This window comes from Nyctereutes procyonoides, unplaced genomic scaffold, assembly GCF_905146905.1.
Source record: "Nyctereutes procyonoides isolate TBG_1078 unplaced genomic scaffold, NYPRO_anot_genome, whole genome shotgun sequence".
Classification (NCBI taxonomy): Eukaryota; Metazoa; Chordata; class Mammalia; order Carnivora; family Canidae; genus Nyctereutes; species Nyctereutes procyonoides.
Genome location: NW_026575044.1, coordinates 8,601,639 through 8,621,177, shown reverse-complemented (window position 1 = coordinate 8,621,177; position 19,539 = coordinate 8,601,639). Strand labels below are relative to the sequence as shown.

At 44.2% G+C, this 19,539-nt stretch overlaps 1 protein-coding gene across 2 annotated transcripts; it reads left to right on the top strand.

The window, feature by feature from the left end:
- The first annotated feature begins 5,897 nt into the window (after positions 1-5,897).
- HNRNPU (heterogeneous nuclear ribonucleoprotein U) lies at positions 5,898-16,161 on the top strand. 2 transcript variants are annotated; one of them, XM_055324599.1, is made up of 14 exons: positions 5,898-6,770; positions 7,744-7,855; positions 7,940-8,013; positions 10,060-10,199; positions 10,777-10,876; positions 11,281-11,393; positions 11,729-11,992; positions 12,279-12,398; positions 12,843-12,971; positions 13,062-13,230; positions 13,469-13,723; positions 14,013-14,197; positions 14,554-14,625; positions 15,043-16,161. In XM_055324599.1, the coding sequence occupies exons 1-14, from the start codon at positions 6,137-6,139 to the stop codon at positions 15,094-15,096; spliced, it is 2,421 nt and encodes an 806-aa protein (XP_055180574.1). In that variant the 5' UTR covers positions 5,898-6,136; the 3' UTR covers positions 15,097-16,161. The 2 variants fall into 2 exon arrangements, with proteins under 2 accessions (XP_055180574.1, XP_055180572.1); XM_055324597.1 differs by having other exon boundaries at positions 5,898-6,827.
- Positions 16,162-19,539: the final 3,378 nt, after the last annotated feature.

The following is a 19,539-nucleotide window of genomic DNA, read 5'->3' as shown; positions in this document are numbered from 1 at the left end:
CTTACAAACAGATGGTGGTCAAAGACTCACTTTTGTGTCTGGTTTTTGGCCTGTGTAGTGTTGGCCACCACTAAAATTCAGGAGATGTCACATAAAAGTGAAGATTTCCCACTTCCCTTAAGAAATGGGAAAACAGAGCAGTCCTGGGTTCCATTTCCACAGGTTGTAGGTGGTTGTGCCTTTAAATAGGGGTCTTTGGGGCACCTGGGTGGCTCAGCGGTTAAGTGTCTGCCTCCGGCTCAGGACGTGTTCCTGGAGTCCTGGGATCGAGTCCCGCGTTGGGTTCCCTGTGAGGAGCCTGCTTCTCCCTCTGCCTATGTCTCTGCTTCTCTCCCTGTGTCTCTCATGAATAAATAAATAAAGTCTTAAATAAATAAATAATAAATAAATAAATAAATAAATAAATAATGTCTTTGCCTCAGTTTTCTGAAACCTCCATCACTCTCAAGGTGCCCCTTACCCAAGATTAGGTGTCACTTGGCGTGTGCCATCATAATTGCAGTGTTTCTTATACGTAGGACCTCTTTATTCATTTGTATGTCCTGCCTAGAATCTACTGGGGTTCATATGAGTTTTCAACACTTCCACAGTTTGGACCCAATTAAGCGAGAACCCTGGGATCCCAGAACCCTGGGATCATGACCTCAGCCAAAGGCAGACACTCAGAGGCTGAGCTGCCCAACTGCCCCTCAGCTGAAAATTCTTGAGTGTCCTCAATCCCCACTTCTTTGTAGTGGATGAAGTTCCAGCTTCTTAGCTGGATTCTTTTTAATCTGCCTCTTTGTTGCCCATAACTATTCTCCACCCAAAACCTTATGCATACCCCAGCCATCCTGAATTCCAGCCACAGGAATGATTTGCATGTCTGTGCATCTGTGCACGTCCGCCTGAATGCCCTTCTCTTTCCCTCAGCCCTGCATACTTTTTTTTTTTAATTTTTTAAAAGATTTTATTTATTCATTCATGAGAGACAGACAGAGAGAGAGAGAGAGGCAGAGACACATGCAGAGGGAGAAGCAGGCTCCACGCAGGAGGGACTTGATCCAGGGACTCCAGGACCACGCCCTGGGCCAAAGGCAGGCGAGAAACCGCTGAGCCACCCAGAGATCCCCCCTGCATACTTATAAAGACTGAGTTTGAGTGCCTTGTCCCCTAAGGAGCCTCCCCCCACCTTAAAAAAAAGATTTTATTTATTTATTCATGAGACACACACACACACACACAGAGGCAGAGACATAGGCAGAAAGAGAAGCAGGCTCCATGCGGAGAGCCCGATGGGGACTCGATCCGGGGACTCCAGGATCACGCCCGGGGCTGAAGGCAGACCATCAACTGCTGGAACCCCCCAGGCGTCCCCCCTAAGAAGCCCCTTGCTCCATATCCCAAAGTGAATACACACCTCTGTCAGCACAAATTGCCCTTGCAACCAGTGCTTTGTCTCTATCTCCTGCACTATATACTACCCAATCTTTGCCACCACATAGGACACCCACTTTAACTTCGAAACTAATGCATACTGGGACACCTGTAATGCGTACAGAGACCCTGCCTGTGTCTCTGCCTCTTTCTCGGTATCTCTCATGAATAAATAAAATATTAAAAAAAAAAAAAACCAAAAAACTAATGCATACAGTTGGTGCAGAAAAAGGAGCTTGGACATGGGAGTCAGGCAGCCCCGATTTGTTTATCTCAGCCTTGCTGCTTATCAACTTTGGCCAAATTCCTTAACCTCTCTGGTTCTCAGTTTCCTGATCTATAAATTGAGACTAATAATTCCTACTTTGTGAGATTGCTATAGGGATTAGAAATATTTGGGATGAATCGAAAGATGAATGGATAAAGAAGATGTGGTTTATGTATACAATGGAATATTACTCAGCCATTAGAAACGACAAATACCCACCATTTGCTTCAACGTGGATGGAACTGGAGGGTATTATGCTGAGTGAAGTAAGTCAATCGGAGAAGGACAAACAGTGTATGTTCTCATTCATTTGGGGAATATGAATAATAGTGAAAGGGAATATAAGGGAAGGGAGAAGAAATGTGTGGGAAATATCAGAAAGAGAGACAGAACATAAAGACTTCTAACTCTGGGAAATGAACTAGGGGTGGTGGAAGGGGAGGAGGGCGGGGGGTGGGGGTGAATGGGTGACGGGCACGGAGGGGGACACTTGACGGGATGAGCACTGGGTGTTATTCTGTATGTTGGTAAATTGAACACCAATAAAAATTAATTTATTAAAAAAATAAAAAAAAAACCTGATCCATCTGCGGGGCTAAGGATGTCTGTTTTCATAAAGAGTGCCCCATTTTTCTCAATTTACATTGTGGTTTTAGCCTTCTCTACTCAACTCTGAGTACAGCGTGAAGCAGACTATTTTGTGAATCCATCCCCACGCCAAAACTCCTAAAAGCCATACGAGAACAATAAAGGCAACAAAAATCTAAATCCACACTGTATAATTAAAAATATATTTTTCAGTAACAAAAAAAAAAAAAAAAAGAAAGAAATATTTGGGATGAAATACCTAGCACAGTGGCTGGTGCCTAGCAGGTACTTAATCACTGGCAGTTCCCAGCCCCAATAAATAAATCAGGACGAACACAGCAGAGTCAAGAAACAACCCATCTAACATATGCCTGGGTAAAACAAAGTGAAAGCAGGGGAAGGAAGGAAAGAGTACGTATGTACAGCGCCCAGGCAATTAGGACAGTGCTGGAGGCACTTTTGATTTCTCCCCTCTAAACCCCTGACAACGTTCAGTGGAGGACTTAATCATCAGCTGGCAGAAGTGTGCAAATGATAGGCAGTTCTGTGTATGGCATAATGAATATGATATAAGATCATCTTAGCTAATTACTGTTTACTGGCAAATGTCATACAACTGGCTCCTTAAGTGTACGTGTGTATGTGTGTGAGGCTTAGTTTGGTTTTGTTTTTGCATGTGTGAATGTCAGGGGGTGGGCAAGTGTGTATACAGACCTACGCCGTGGGAGCCCCACAGACAGTGGCTCAGCAGATGGTCAAGATGGCAGGACCCCACGTAGCTGTACTAGTCAGTGCATCCTGGCATCCTGGTTATAGTTAGTCTTTCTCTCTGAACTGCAAGCTCCTGGAGGCCGGGGCCTATGTCACTAACGTCTGCTTTCCCTGCACATGGTATATAGTACTGGTATCTAGCAGGTGTTCAAGAAATATTTGTCAAGTAGAGAAATGGATAAAGTGGGTGTTGGCCCTCTGGGCTCTCTGATCTCACTTCCTAACCTTTTCCTCAGTGTTCTATATTTGCTGTTGTTTCCCACCATCTCTTCTAGATATTTGCTGTTAGCTTCTTTCTTAGGCTTTCCTGACAACCCCCCGTCTCCATTTATAGCTGAAAAACTCACCCCCACATCAGCATTCCCTGCTGCTCTCCTGATACTCATTTCCCGGTAGGACTCGTTACCACCTCTATTTTATTTACTTCCCAGCTTTCCCTGGGAGAGTGAAGGCATAGTTACACATGCAGCAGTATTCCTAGTAGGCCACAGCCTGCCTCAGAGAAGGTGCCCCAAAATATTAGCTGAGTGAACCCTGTGCCAAACTTCAGCATATAGGTATGTGCCTTTGCATCAACCTAAAAATGTAAGCTATATATTCTGAGCACCCTCACTTTGTTATCCATCTGTTTGTTACCCATACGTAATGGTTCATCACTTTTTGCTATTGAGAATTCATTTGTCCCCTCTTCCACTCTGTATGTAGTAGTCTCTAGGATTTCATAAAGGGGGAATTTCAAGATTCTTCTAGGTCCCTCAGTGATTTAGGGGAAGTGACTTGCACCTTTACTGATGACTGTAGTACGAGACAATCATGACAGCATTAGAAGCATAAGAAGCAAAAACAGTAAGTCGTTATCTGTAAGTGCAAGTGGTAAAACAGTGAATTGCAGATTTCACCTGTTTGTAAAAAGGACAAACAGTAACATGAGGGGTCTGACTATTTGCAAAAACTGTTTTTCTTTCAAATGTTGTCTAAGAAGGCCCAGTGTAATGAAGGAGCCCTGGGGTGGGAAGGGGTCCTCTGCCTCTCAGGCTGTAAAATGGGAGGCCAAAAGCTATCTCTCACCTCTATTGAGCTCTAAAAGTCCATCACAAGCTCTTGGAGAAGCCATGGAACTGTTCATGTCCATCTACTCTTACATTTCAGGTTTATTGTTACAACTGACAACATACCAAGAACCACTGTCATAAATTGACATTTAGACATAGAAACTTTCATAGTTTATTCATAATTCTCAATTAAATGGATATATTTTTCATAACACGAATATTTAAAAATGTAAAACTATCTAAGGACACTTACAGACTCAAAGAACCATCATCATAACTACATTTAAACTTTGATTCATGAAGGGACTAATTATCCAGTTTGTGAACCTGTAAGCCCCTGTAGCTCTCTTCCCATTCTTTGCAAAGAATTTGAAACTCCAGTTTGTGGGTTGTTTATAAGCTCCAAGGACATTGTAACCAAAGGCCAAATGAGTTTTTGGCACTACTTGGAAGTTCCTATTTTGGGTGTCTTCCCCCTCCACTGACTTTAACCGAGAATTAGCAGTACTGGACATACTCCATTAATTGATTTCAACTGTCATTCCACAGATGTATTTCACCTTTTGACGACTGAGTGGTAAAACACATGGTTCTTAGAAGCTATGGAGAAGAAACTTGAAAAAATAAAATGTATTAAACGGTTAAATCATACCGGCCTCTGCTAGTATTGCTCCAGTTTCAAGTTGACATTCGGGGCAGCACTGCTCCAGCTCCAGCACCACACAGTGGGTAGGACTGAGCTGATGGTGGGACGCTGTCTAGTCACTGTGCAGGCTTTCTTGGGGGGGCCGCATGCTCCCCTCCACCACAAATCTAAGTGCTGGCCCCCTGGGCGCAACCTCAAGAACCTGGCATGCCTTTTATTCAGGAAAAGGGAAAAACCAAACTTCTAAAACACACCCAAACACACAACAGATTTCGGGAGCGATTGTCTCTTTTTTCTTTCTTACAAAATCCCGGCCCTCTGACTGGTCCTGAGCTCTTACTGGTTTCAGCACGACTTACGGGGGGTGTTCCTGCGGGGTGGGGAGGAGAGGAGAGGCGGCGGAGGGCGCGATCCGGGGGCGCCAGCTCGCAGGGGGCCGACTGTGCGGGCGGACGTGCCCCTCCGAGGCTCGCCCCGCTCTCCCGCCCCGGGGCGGCCGGACCAGCCCTGCCAGGCATCCGGGCTGGGGAAGAGACAAAAGGGATGCTCTGTCCTCGCCCTTCCCGAGCCTAAAATCCAGGGCGCAGGGCCGGGCCTGGGAACATCCCACCAAATACGAGACGGAAGGCACCCCCGCGGGCAGGGACTGCCCGTCCGTGCCGCACACATCGACACGGAAATAAGATTTCAAGGCGTTTTAAGCAGCGAGCTGGCGAGCGAGCGAGCGAGCGAGCGAGGCAGGCCCACCCAAGATGGAAGGCAAGGCAGAGGGCTCGGGCGGAAGCCGCCGAGCCGGGGCCGCCGGGCTCTGGGTGCAGCAGCCCCGGGCCCAGGGGCCAAGAGCGAGGCGAGGGCCGCCAGCACACAGCTCGGGAAGCCGCCCGGCTGCGGCGGATCCGTGTAACCGAAAGGCGGTCCCTCCTCCTGCATCAGCTCGGCCCCGCGGGAAGCGCACTGCGCGGCCGGCGCCGCGCTCTCGGCGGGTTCGGCGTGGGGGCGGGGAGGGCAGGGCGGGCGGGCGGGCGGGCCGGCGGGCGGGCGGGCGGGCGGGCGGGCGGGGGCGGGCCCCGCGGCGCGGGCGCGCTCCCCCCCGCAGCGGAGCTCCCGTCAGCGCAGGGGGCGGGGCGCCTATATTACGTGCGCGGCGCCGCCCCTGCGAGAGGACGTTGCGTGCTCGCTCGCGCCAGGCGAGTCTCCGCGTCTCCCTCGCGAACTCGGTGAAAGGAATTGGCGCCGTTCGACACCAGGCGGGTCCGCTCTGCAGCACGAACCCACCTCTAGCCGCAGCCGCAGCCGCCGCCCGGGCCGAGGAGCAGCCGCAGCAGCCGCCACCAGTGGCCGAGGGAGCGGAGCCGAGTCTGAGCCAGCGCCTAGCGGTGAATCGGGGCCCTCACCATGAGTTCCTCGCCTGTTAATGTAAAAAAGCTGAAGGTCTCGGAGCTGAAAGAGGAGCTCAAGAAGCGGCGCCTTTCCGACAAGGGCCTCAAGGCCGAGCTCATGGAGCGCCTCCAGGCCGCGCTGGACGACGAGGAGGCCGGGGGCCGCCCCGCCATGGAGCCCGGGAACGGCAGCCTAGACCTGGGCGGGGATTCCGCCGGGCGCTCGGGAGCAGGCCTCGAGCAGGAGGCCGCGGCCGGCGGCGACGAGGAGGAGGAAGAGGAGGAAGAGGAGGAGGAAGGGATCGCCGCCCTGGATGGCGACCAGATGGAGCTGGGAGAGGAGAACGGGGCCGCGGGGGCGGCCGACGCGGGCCCGATGGAGGAGGAGGAGGCCGCCTCGGAGGACGAGAACGGCGACGATCAGGGCTTCCAGGAAGGGGAGGATGAGCTCGGCGACGAGGAGGAAGGCGCGGGCGACGAGAACGGGCACGGGGAGCAGCAGCCTCAACCGCCGGCGACGCCGCAACAGCAGCCCCCACAGCAGCGCGGGGCCGCCAAGGAGGCCGCGGGGAAGAGCAGCGGCCCCACCTCGCTGTTCGCGGTGACGGTGGCGCCGCCCGGGGCGAGGCAGGGCCAGCAGCAGGCGGGAGGTAAGAAGAAGGCGGAAGGCGGCGGAGGCGGCGGTCGCCCCGGGGCTCCGGCGGCGGGTGAGTGCTGCGTTGTACGTTGCGCGCGGCGGGAGGCCCGCGCGGGGTGGGGACCGTGCCCCAGGCCTGCCGGAGCCCCGCGGGGGGGAGGGGGCGGGGGCCGCCGCGGGGGAGGCGCGGGGAGGGGGGGAGGGGGCGCGGGGAATCCCGCCCGGCCGCGAGGCCTCGGCGGCCTCGGGCTCGGTGTGTGCGACGGCGGCGGCGCCTCCATTATGTGGCTGGAGGGCCGGGGGGGTGGGGGTGGTAGCTGCAGCTGCCGCTGGAGGGGGAGGAGCCGCGGGCGGCGGGCGGGAGCCCAGTCGGCCCGCGGTGGCGCCGCTGCGCTGCGTGCGCGCGGTGCGGGCACATGTCTGGGGGGGAGGGGAGGGGAGAGGAGAGGAGAGGCCCGAGGGCCCGGGGCGGGCGCGCTTTGGCGGCGCTGGGCCGCGGTATTGTGCAAGGAGCGCAGGGGCTCGGCGTGACGTCACTTCCGGCGGGAGGGGCCGGGCGGGGAGAGCGGGGCGGAAGATCAGTACAATGCGGCCGCGGGGAACGCGGGCCCGGGTGGGGGAGGGGAGCAAGGGAGGGGCGGGCGCGCGGGCGGCGGGCCGGCGCGGCCCCTCCCCCCTTCCTGAACTCTCTCCGGGATCCACGTGGGCTCGGGGCCTGGGCCGCGCTGGGCTCCGGGAGCTTTCTCGAATCTTCGAAGAGGCTGGCAAAATTAGGAATGTCTTTAGATTGCGTCACTAGCTCCTGGCCGGTTCCAAGCTGATTGTTCTTTGAATTCGCGTTGGATTCGTCGGTTGAAATCGCTTGCGGAAAAGAACGGGGGAGTTAGGAGTATTTGCGTTCCCCAAACAGGAGGGGGGATTTTTTTTCTTTTTCCCCGGTTGCGTCGCGGCTTGGCCCCTTATGTTAGGGGTGTTGTGTGTTATAGGAGACGGCAAAACAGAGCAGAAGGGCGGAGATAAAAAGAGAGGGGTGAAAAGACCTCGAGAAGATCATGGCCGTGGATATTTTGAGTACATTGAAGAGAACAAGTATAGCAGGTAGAGGATGCCGATCTAGTTTTACCCGTCCCCGTTCTTTCTTGGGTAGGAAAAGCTGAATCAGGAGACAATTCTGTCTTTCAGAGCCAAATCTCCTCAGCCACCTGTTGAAGAAGAAGATGAGCACTTCGATGACACAGTGGTTTGTCTTGATACTTGTAAGTGAAGCTGTTTCTTCCCTTTCCTCCCCCAGTTACTAAATGTGGCGATTTTGGTGCCAAAATGTTAGAGAACTTAAACGCAGTGTGCTGAACTTAAATGCAGAATACTTAGCGTAAACCGTTTACCTTTTTTAAAGGAGGGAGATGAAGGGTTTTATTCAGATTCTGGTAGCTAAATGTCTAGTACAGCATCAATGTGTCGTATTGATAATTTTATAGGCTCCAGCAATTTGGTGTTATTTTTTATATGATTAGAAAGTTCTCATTTATAGGAATGTAAAATTAATGGCAATTTTTGGTTTAGTTAGCTAATGGAAACTTGTAAGACAACCTGTAACTTGTCCTTTTAGGCTCCTACGATAAAGTAATTTAATTTTTTTGGTAGCATTTTATTAAGTGAGCTATTTGGGCTAGTTAAGTACGTATTAATGATCTTTCCCATTAGCACACAAGTATATTCCCTATTCTAAAAGATTGTAATATTACTTTTTCAATAACTGCTCTTTTGTTCTCAATTCCAGTTCAGTAGCTGCTGCTTTAACATAAGTTGATTTCTTCCAAAGACCTGGGGCAGCAGCAGTGGGCTATCACTGGGCTACTAGCTTTCTTCAGCAGCGAATGGTATCAATGGCAGCGCTGTAAATACTGCTACTTTACCCAATTGGGTTGCAATTGAGTATGAGGAAGTATTGCAAACCTCTAAATGGGCCTTGGCTGTCAGATATGTAATTTTGCCTAAAAATACTTTGTTCAGTATTTGATCAGAATGCACAGCTCTTTCACTTTGATAAATAGAGCTTAGAAATTATGGCTTGCTAAGTAGGTGGTCAGGTGTGAACCTGCCCCATAGATCTAGGGAGTTAAAGTTTAGATTTCCGTGTTTTCCAATACAAATTATTTTTAGCAAGATTTGTAAGAATGTAAATGTTAACTCTTGAGTTCTTATTAAATACCCTTAACAGGTAGTTGAGCTAAGGGAATCTTTTAAAAGAAAAAAAAAACTGCACGTGGAAAAATCGTTGATGTGAGAGTTTTATTTTAAATAGTTCCATTGCTTTTAAATATGACTAAGTTAGAATTGGCAAGATAGTGAAGCAGTGCTTCCAGAAGTGATGCTACCGCCCAAGTAGATGGGGTTATAGCTGAATACCTAGGAACATCAACTTAATTTGTTGCTATCTATATTGGGTTCAAACACAGTTGGTCGAATTGAAAATTCTGTCAGTATTCTTGAGAGCTAAGCTCATTTAAGGAGAATCCCAAGCTGTAGATCTAATTTCCTGTCATCAGTAAAAGCATAAGAAAACAGGTTTTTAACTTGCAATGCAAACTCCAAGAAGGTGCATGCTAATGAGCCACTGACCCAAAGATAGTTAGGTTAAGGACCTTTCTTTGGGATTTGGGTAATCCTGGAAGGGATAATCCCCCGTTGTTATTGACTGACCCTCTGGCCTGGGGAAAAGGGAGCTAAAATGCCGTAATAACAGTATCCGACCAGCAGGTTTGCATTTGGCTAGGTTGAGGCTGCCTTCTTCACAGTGTGAGAACTTAGGGTCTAGAGCCCCCAGTGTTTTAAAATCACAAAGCACAGGATCAACAAACAGCTCACACTCCTGTATTTAAAGTGTGTGGTCATGGCCTCCCTTCAGTTTTATTGTGGCACTGGTAAATTCTACCTGGTTCTGGCATGCTTCACTTTGATTTCCTGCTATCCTCTACTGCTTGCCTCTAAATCAAGGTAAAGAGCAGAGCAGGTATGTATCCCATGTCACATTGTCTTGATTATTTTATATACTTAGAATACACGTTAAATTTGGTGTTTTGGTTTTGTAGGCAGTTTACACTTTAGTTCATAATTTGGTGAGAGTGACTTGGTGGGTGTGGGGCCTAAAGTGAAGATCAGCAGCATGATCTGTAGAAGCAATGTGTCCCAATGCAGCTTTAGGAAATACGCAAGAATATAATAACCAGGTTTTGTTGATGTAGCAGATATATTTGCACTGGATGTCAAAAGAAATAATATGGTATTTGATATAATTACAGATAATTGTGATCTACATTTTAAAATATCAAGAGACCGCCTCAGTGCTTCTTCCCTCACTATGGAGAGTTTTGCTTTTCTTTGGGCTGGAGGAAGGGCATCTTATGGTGTGTCAAAAGGCAAAGTCTGTTTTGAGATGAAGGTAAAAGCAGTTTCATGATTTTTTTTTTTTAAAGAACCTCTGAGTTACCATTTGCCTGACACTTCATAGTGTCATTGGAACTTTTTATCTTTGAAGTTTCTGTGGATTGAAAGAGACTGGGAAAAACCTTTCTTTTATGACAGTTAACTAGATCTGTTACATTAGAAATTTCTATTTGTACGGTCAGCCTGTCTTTATTTAGGTTACTCTTTTTTTATCAAGCACTTGAAAAGCCCATGAAGGGTTTAACATAATTTGATTTAAGCTTTGGGTTTTGTTCCATAGTAAAACATGTTGAATGTATACTTTAATTGGTTTTTGAGTCAAGAATCTGTAATCTTTGGACTTTAACAGTTCTTTTAAATGTGAGTCGATCAAGGACTTGAATGTTTTCGGCTCAAGTTCCAAGCTCTTCTGTCAATTTTTAAAGTTCTTGTAAATGTAGGGGAGAGATGGTGAGGTAGAATGGGTCTCTCCCTGTTAGTAGACAGAGAAGAATTAGCCCACATCCCAGATGAAGTAAACAAGGGGTCAGGGGTTTATCTTCTTCGTATTCATTTATGATTTGATTTTTCAGGTTACAGAGAAGATCCCAGTAAGGCATTTATATACAAAAGATATTGACATACATGAAGTTCGGATTGGCTGGTCACTAACGACAAGTGGAATGTTGCTTGGTAAAGTTTCCATTTGAGTAGTATGTGCTCATGTGTGTTTAGGGTCTGATTTCAGTAGTTAGACTAGAAGGCTTTCTAAACCTGCCTTTTTAAATCCATTTTGTTATTTTAGTTGTGAATGATACTAGCATGTATCAACTGACTTGAGGGTTTTTTTTTCCTCTCCCCTTTTTGGTTACTTATTTTATGACCAGTGGTTAAAAGCCACTATCCCATGATGTGCAATTTTTCAGATAGTTATATAACCCACCTAGCTCTCAATTTTCTACATCTAGGTAAAGTGTAAGTGGAAGAATGTTAGGTTATGTACTCCTTTCTCTTGATTGTACTTTGAATATTAAAATATGTGGGTCATTGGACTGTTTTGAACAATCGATTTCATGAAAGTTAATTTATTTTCTTAGGTGAAGAAGAATTTTCTTATGGGTATTCTCTTAAAGGAATAAAAACATGCAATTGTGAGACTGAAGATTATGGAGAGAAATTTGATGAAAATGATGTGATTACATGTTTTGCTGTAAGTCATAAGTCACCCAAATTTCTATTTTAAAAGTGAGAATTATTAATTAGAATTTTTTTTAAGTTATATCAACCTCTGCCTTCAATACTAACCTGTTCCCCCTGAAAACTATAACATGAAGTTGGCCTGAAAATCTAGTCTCTTTATGAAGGCAGCATTGTTTCTGCTTCTAGATACAAATGTTTTAGTCTTCATAAGTGTTACAAAGCTAACATTTAACTTATAAATACATTTTTTATTGGATGAGCTTCATTCCTTTCAATTTTGAGTTTTTTTTTTAACGAAGCTTAAAGGAGGCAGATTAAAACTTACTTTTTTTTACTATTTAACAGAACTTTGAAAGTGATGAAGTAGAACTCTCCTATGCAAAGAATGGACAGGATCTTGGTGTTGCCTTCAAAATCAGTAAGGAAATTCTTGCTGGAAGGCCACTTTTCCCGCATGTTCTCTGCCACAACTGTGCAGTTGAATTTAATTTTGGTCAGAAGGAGAAGCCATATTTTCCAATACCAGAGGATTATACTTTTATCCAGAATGTCCCCTTAGAGGATCGAGTTAGAGGACCAAAGGGGCCTGAAGAGAAGAAAGATTGTGAGGTAAGTAAAATGTTTTTTCCTTAAGCATTTGAAGAATACTTTTGTTTGGCAAAAATTACACTTGGAAGTTCTGGATGATTAATCTGTTTGATTCTGCCATGATTGTTACCAGCCAGTGATTTTTCTCTTAGTAGCTGTGTTCTTTATATAGTATTGAGTTTCTAAAACTTCCCTTTGCTTTTAGGGCAATGAAAATCTAAACCAGGCTCTTTTGTTTTTAAAAAACACATAGGGAATTCTTAGATGGCTCTGGTGATAAGTGAAATACTGTTTTTTCTTACTCTAGGTGGTTATGATGATTGGCTTGCCTGGAGCTGGGAAAACCACCTGGGTTACTAAACATGCAGCAGAAAATCCTGGTAAATACAACATTCTTGGAACTAACACCATAATGGATAAGATGATGGTAAGTAAAGTATTTATAGTGTGTTCTCAGCACTTTGAAAAGACCAGAAGATACTCCAACTTTTTTGCCTGTTGCCTTTATGCATTTTGTGTTCCTGTTTGAGAGATAAAGAGTTTGGCCAAGTTATCTCGGTTAAAGCAGGAGGATGTAAGGTAAACTGCATTTATGTGTAAGGTGAAGTGCCTTCCACTGGCCAGGCTTTTTTTTTTTTTTTTTCTCTGTAAAATTTTTTGAACTACTAAGCAATTAGTAGCTAAGAAAGAACTGAATAGCAGAGGATTTTGTGACATGGTAAAGTGACATGGTTAAGTGACTCATCATAATGATGAGGAAAGGGACTATTTAAATTTGAAAATGTCTGATTTCTGCATAGATCTAAGCGGATACTAAAAAAACCTAAGCTTCATCCACAAGTTCAAAGGAACTTTTTTAACTTTAAAACAGGTGGCGGGGTTTAAGAAGCAGATGGCTGATACTGGAAAATTGAACACACTGTTGCAGAGAGCTCCCCAGTGTCTTGGGAAGTTTATTGAGATTGCTGCCCGCAAGAAACGAAATTTCATTCTGGATCAGGTAAACTGTATCTTTGAGGTTGGAAAAAAATAATGGATTGTGGGGTTTCATGTGGAGCTAATATTTGGGTTATCAAACTTTGTTTTCAAGACAAATGTGTCTGCTGCTGCCCAGAGGAGAAAAATGTGCCTGTTTGCAGGCTTCCAACGAAAAGCTGTTGTAGTTTGCCCGAAAGATGAAGACTACAAGCAAAGAACGCAGAAGAAGGCAGAAGTAGAGGGCAAAGACCTACCAGAACACGCGGTCCTCAAAATGAAAGGCATGAAATTTAGTTTTGTTACTGTGTTAAATCTTTTTTGTGTCCGTTAACTACTGTCGGTTCAGATTATCTTCAATGGAAATGAACATTTTTGGTTTATTTCTGTTTTTAGGAAAACATGTTTGTAAAGCTGAGCAGGCAGCACAGTGTGGGTTTCAAAGAATCAAAGCCACTCAGTTTAGGCTTCAAAGTTGTGGGAGTTGTGAGGTTTTAGCTAATCTGGTCTTACTCCTTGTAGGAAACTTCACGCTGCCAGAGGTAGCCGAGTGCTTTGATGAAATAACCTATGTTGAACTGCAAAAGGAGGAAGCCCAGAAACTTTTGGAGCAATACAAGGAGGAAAGCAAAAAGGCTCTCCCACCAGAAAAGAAACAGAACACTGGTTCAAAGAAGAGCAATAAAAACAAGAGTGGCAAGAACCAGTTCAACAGGGGTGGCGGCCACAGAGGCCGTGGTGGCTTCAACATGCGCGGCGGCACCTTCCGAGGAGGAGGCAAGTGTGCTTGGGCATGGGGTCCTGCAGTGGGGCTGCATCCCTGGGTGGTGCTCTCAGGGCTGGGAGCCTGGCGCTGTTAGCAGGGTTTGACCTCCCATGTCTTGACCCTTGCACTATACCTGCTGCCCGAGGAACTGGTTTAAAATCTTGTGATTTGATGAACGCAGGTAGGGTCTCTGAATGATTAAATGAAGCATTGTTCTTGTTTTCAAAGTGATTTTTCTTTTAATAAAGGACTGGTCCAGAGATGCAGCACACTGTTAAGCTAAACATCTCTTATTTGCAGCTCCTGGGAATCGTGGCGGATATAATAGGAGGGGCAACATGCCTCAGAGAGGTGGTGGTGGCGGTGGCAGTGGCGGGATTGGCTATCCGTACCCTCGGGGCCCTGTGTTTCCCAGCCGAGGAGGTTATTCAAACAGAGGGAACTACAACAGAGGTGGAATGCCTAACAGAGGGAACTACAACCAGGTAATGATTGAGATTCCTTTAGGCACTGATGATTTGTGTGATTTAGCCTGGAAAATTGTAGGTTTGTGTTAGCCTTAGTAAGATTTGTAAGCAACACTGTATGTCTGTATGCGGTGACCTAAGAAAGACTAGTGAGGGTAAGATGAGGCCCACTTCATTTTGATTTTCAGGTGCACAGACTAGCGATGAGGCAGGTGATACCTTATAAATGACCCACCTGAGAACAAACCAGCAGAGGGTGCCCAGAGCTTAGTAATTTGTGTTGCTTGCCTCCCGCATGTACAGACCTTCTAATGAGCTGTGTCCGGAGTCCTTAAGTTTATTTTCTCTTTCCACCCCCATCCCCACTCCCCCAGAACTTCAGAGGACGAGGAAACAATCGTGGCTACAAAAATCAATCTCAGGGCTACAACCAGTGGCAGCAGGGTGTAAGTAATTTCTTCTGTGCTCTGGCCATTCATTGTACTTTAAGTTCGTAAGAATCAGTCTTGAAAAACTTGTCCAGGGTTTGGAGTGTTTGTAAATGTTACAGGGCAAGGTGTGAATATTAGGTGGTTTGCTGTAATTTAACGTTATGATAAAATATTCTTTAATACATACGTTTCTTTTTATTGCTAGCTTTAATTGTATAAACTAACCAAGTCATGATGTGTTTCCTTTTGTAATGTCTTTATTGATTAATAATGGGATATTAATACTAACTAAATCTGGTTTGGTAGAAATCAGAGGTATGACAGGTATAAATTTGTTTCCAGCAATTACTCTGAATTAGATTGTCATTTCCTAAAAGCAGTTTGAGTGGCTTATTGATGTTTTTTCTTTAAAAAAAAAATTTTCTCTTACAGCAATTCTGGGGTCAGAAGCCATGGAGTCAGCATTATCACCAAGGATATTATTGAATACCCAAATAAAACGAACTGATACATATTTCTCCAAAACCTTCACAAGAAGTCGACTGTTTTCTTTAGTAGGCTAACTTTTTAAACATTCCACAAGAGGAAGTGCCTGCGGGTTCCTTTTTTAGAAGCTTTGTGGGTTGATTTTTTTTCTTTTCTTTTTTGTACATTTTTAATTGCAGTTTTAAAGTGAATCGTAAGAGAACCTCAGCATTGTGCACGATAAGAGAATGTGTCAGTATTTCAGGGTTCTACATTTTATCTGTAAAATGTGACTTTTTTTTTTTATCACAACAAAAGTAAAATGTTGCTTTGTACCTGGTGTCTTTTATTAAGAATTTACTCCCCCCATTTCTCACAGAGATAACAGTCGGGAGTCATTGTCACAATATAATAGAAATGTTAGCAACCAGATTCATGTAAGGACTAAGCAGTCCTCATGAATTGCATAAGACTCTGTACTGCTCATAGTACACTCCATCCTCTCTGTAGTTTGCTGAGTAGTGGAGGGGGAAAGCTTCAACAGTAGTTTCTGACAATAACTGGGAAGGCTTTTTCTTTTTTTTTAAAATAACAATGGAATTGGCATAATTGGGAATGAAGATAAAACTTGGAACCGAGATCGAGAAGATGGAGTGTATGTAGAAGGGCTGTTAAAAATGTAAACCTTGGTTGCATTATTTGTGGAGGCTCAAACTTGTGAAGGTTCAATACCATACTTTTTCCATTTGTTCTGCATTTTGATTCTGAAAAGAAAGCTGGCTTTGCCCATTTCTTATTAAAAAAACTTGTTGTAAATCCAGTTGTCTAATGGGATCTATATGAAGTTAGCTATGTCTGTATGCCCTTCTCCCACAAAATACTGTATAACTAGTGTGCTTGTAGTAGTTAACTCCACCATCTTTGTAAGCTAATGAAATTGTGAGTCACCCATTTATATCTTAATTTTTAATCATGTCAGTTCTTGAATGGGTATCTCCTTAGCCTGCTGATTTCTTTTTCTTTCTAAAGAAAGTGGGTGGAGAAATTAATTTAGACGTTTGTTTGCAATAAAAAGAATTCATTTTACTCTCGTTTTGGGATTCTCGCCATCAAGGTTCAAAATCCCTTTATAAAACTCCTAAGAGGAGAAAACTTAAGTGTGTGCTTTCTGGACAGCTTATTCTTTACTCTGTACCTGGAACATTTAGGTTTTAAAAACTTAAATGTATACTGACAATTCAATTATGAAGTAAAGTTGAATTCTTCCCCTCCCCCCCAGATGACTTAACATTTTAATGAGGGGAAATGGTGTACTGGCTGGGAGAAGTTTACACTCAGTTTACCATCTTTTACAAAATGCTAATGGCTGTCCTCAACTGAATATCTTATATGCACCTATCTAATACATGAAACGCTGGGAACCGATGCTTTTAGAAGCCATCATGCAAGCCAGTCCTTGATTTCACTACTACACAACACTGCTAACTTAACCGTAGCTATGTGATGACATTAGATCCCCTACTTGTAATTCTATTGGGTTTGCACAGAACACTTAATCTTCTAAAGGACCCTCACTGATGTGAAGTGAGGAATCAGGAGTCAAACTGTAGAACTAAAACTTGACTTCAGTCTAGTGTTTTGTTGTTTCAGGTTGCTTCTGGTAAGTTTAGGTCTGTCTATATTTGTTTGCTTAGGTTTTTGTTTAAGCTCTTTTAAATCAGATCTTTAACTTCTTCATACTCCTAGGAATTTTGCTACAATCTGAGCTGGAGTTGAGTTTTATTAGATGGTGGTCTAGGTTTAGTTGATAAATGTTTGGAATAAAGGCTACTCCTGTAATTACTGTAAGAACACTTAGTGGTACCAGGTAGTGTTGAGGGCGGTTTTTGTTTTGTTTTTTTAAGCAGTTTACTGCTAGCAGCTGCTGGCATGAACTATTTTTTTCAGTATATATTAAAATCACTAGGATTGCACAGTCTTACTCAGGGGAAAAAAGTTCAAACTTTGTTGCTCATCAGTGTTTTAGGGTACCTTTGAAGAATCTTGAGTATATATTCTAGTTTAAAACAGCTTATAGAATTCATGTTTAATAATTGCAATGGGAGAGTAATGGCCAAGTAGCATTTTGGTAGACTGTCATGCCTTGTGTAGCCCAGAAAATCTTGGGGGAAGAATAAAGTGGAATAGATAAAAATACTGTCTAGGAAAATGTTAAAAGTTTCCAGAACCAGCGTCAAGATTAGAATTACTATGTATGAAAAGAAACAATCTTAGTGTTTGGGAAATTCAGGAGAGGGAAGTGTACCAGACGGTAAGCAAAAGGGAGAAAAATGAGAACTACCATTTGGTAGCAGCAGATCTGTAAATGAGAAACTTTGTTTAGTCTTTGCCCCTCTTGCCCACCTCTGGCAAGCAGAACACCGAAACAACAAAAGACAGCTCTGAACAAAGGCTTCCAACTATATCCATTAGATTACCGTTGGTCTAGGTTGGTGCCTTCCTTAGAAAGTTTGCAGGCAGTTGGACCAATCCGTCCTGAGTCCGGTATCGGATCAGATTGGTCAGCTAGGATCATGTGAAAACATGAATAGGTTAATCAGGAAAGAAGGCACACATTGCAAGATAGAAGTGAAGTAACTCATACCATCCTATAGAATGTTCCTTTTGTTGGTAGTTAGGTAGTCTTGTCACTCCTATCTGGCCTTTGACAGAGGGCTCTGGCTGGGACCCAGGAGGCCAGGACTGACCTCTGTCCCTGATACCCAGGTTTTTCAGAGGAAGATGAAATCTTTGGATGAAGTAGGAGTCCATTCAGTCCTGATGCTGAAACAACAAAAGGAAGCCATATTAAATCTACAAAACAAGCAGCCCACATCTGCTTCGACCGATCTTTCCCAACAGGACAGTGAAACGTCCTGAGCACTGACAAGGTGTTGAAGCTTTTAAAAGACTATCTTCTTTGAAAAGTACTTAAAATATTTCCAGAAAAAGTATATTTTAAGTATTTTTTAGTATATTTTTCACCTTCTGGAGAGTTGACTTTCACGGACAGGTTACGTTCGTGTTTAGTGTTTGCATCCATTGGTGTGAGTTGAAGGACTTGTTTTTCTATAAGCTTATATAAATTGGCTTTCTATCCTCAGAACATTTTTGTAAGGCCCGTTGCACAAATTATAAAGTATTTTTGTAGCGCTTTAAGCAGTGGTATAGATTTCAGTCACAAAGACTTGATAGGTCTAGTGGAGTCTATTAACTTTTAAAAAGCTGAAGCCAGAATGAGCTGCTAAAGAAAGCATAATAAACCTCCTTTAGAGCCCAAGTCTTTGTTTCTGATACCAGATGTAAATGTACATCCTAAAAAACATCATTTCCCTAATTTTCTCTGTACACACAAGTAAAAAGTGTCTTAAAAAATGGGTGGAACTTGTAGCAGAGACTAAGTCTCCCCTCCCATTACCCGGAATACTTAGTGAAATACTGTGGAAAGATGAATACAACAATACTTTCTCTAAAGTCATTCTCCTAAAACTTAAATGGTTTGAACCTAAACTTTGTTGTTCATGTTTTCTGGGGGCTCTGATATTCAGTCTTAACGTTTTAGTAATAGAGCGAGGATATGTAGGGTTATGGCTTTGGCAGTAGGTTGCAGTAGGTTCGCATGAACGTTAAAGTATATTAAATGAGTACTTCGAATAAGAATCACCCTGCATATTAGCTCTCTGAAGCAGTTTGAATTAGTCATGTAGCCAGTCTCCAAATCCTTAATGGCCTAAACATTTATTTAAAACTACAGTGTCCTTCTGATATGTCCCTTTTGTTTGGATATTTTTTCGATTTGAATCTTCTTGGCCCTGTTACCCTTCAGCTTCTCCACTAAGACGTGCAGGTGGTAGGTCTTGCCGGTTTAGTGGTTTTCATTTAGTTTAATGCCCGTTTTTTTTTTTTTTTTTTTTTTTTTTTAGTCTGTTTGCCAGTGCTATAGGTACATGTTAGACCAATACCTAAAAATCCTTTGTCTAGCTAACTCGTGTTGAAGTGAGTGACCTTTGGCTTACTGATCTTTACTAACCTTGATGTTGAAAATAAACCCTTGAGGATTATTGTGGAAGTGATCTAAAAGTGTTCAGATTGAAATAGTATGTATCTCTTGAGTGTGGGAGTAAAAAATAAAAACTAGGATCTGACCATTCCTAAGTTTATATGTGAAGTCAAATAGTTGAAATAACCTACTTGAATAGTATATTTTGCTAAAAACATGCTACTGTATTTGGTGGTCACACTTTGTTGATTTCAAGGTGCAGGCAGCTGGAGCCCCTCCCCCCACCCCCCAAATAAGAGCCCTTTCAGATAGGGGGAAGTGGCTCACAGTTAGGCACTTAGATAAATAAGGATATGCTGTCCCATCCTCATCAGTTGGCTAAAAATAGAAGTGACTGAATATATTTAATTAGGTTGCCTAAAGAA

Coding starts and splice junctions, on each gene's coding strand:
- HNRNPU (XM_055324597.1), top strand. CDS start 6,137: ATGAGTTCCTCGCCTGTTAATGTAAAAAAGCTGAAGGTCTCGGAGCTG. Junction 10,877..11,280: donor GACAAGTGGAATGTTGCTTG/GTAAAGTTTCCA, acceptor TTATTTTCTTAG/GTGAAGAAGAATTTTCTTAT. Junction 11,394..11,728: donor ATGTGATTACATGTTTTGCT/GTAAGTCATAAG, acceptor ACTATTTAACAG/AACTTTGAAAGTGATGAAGT.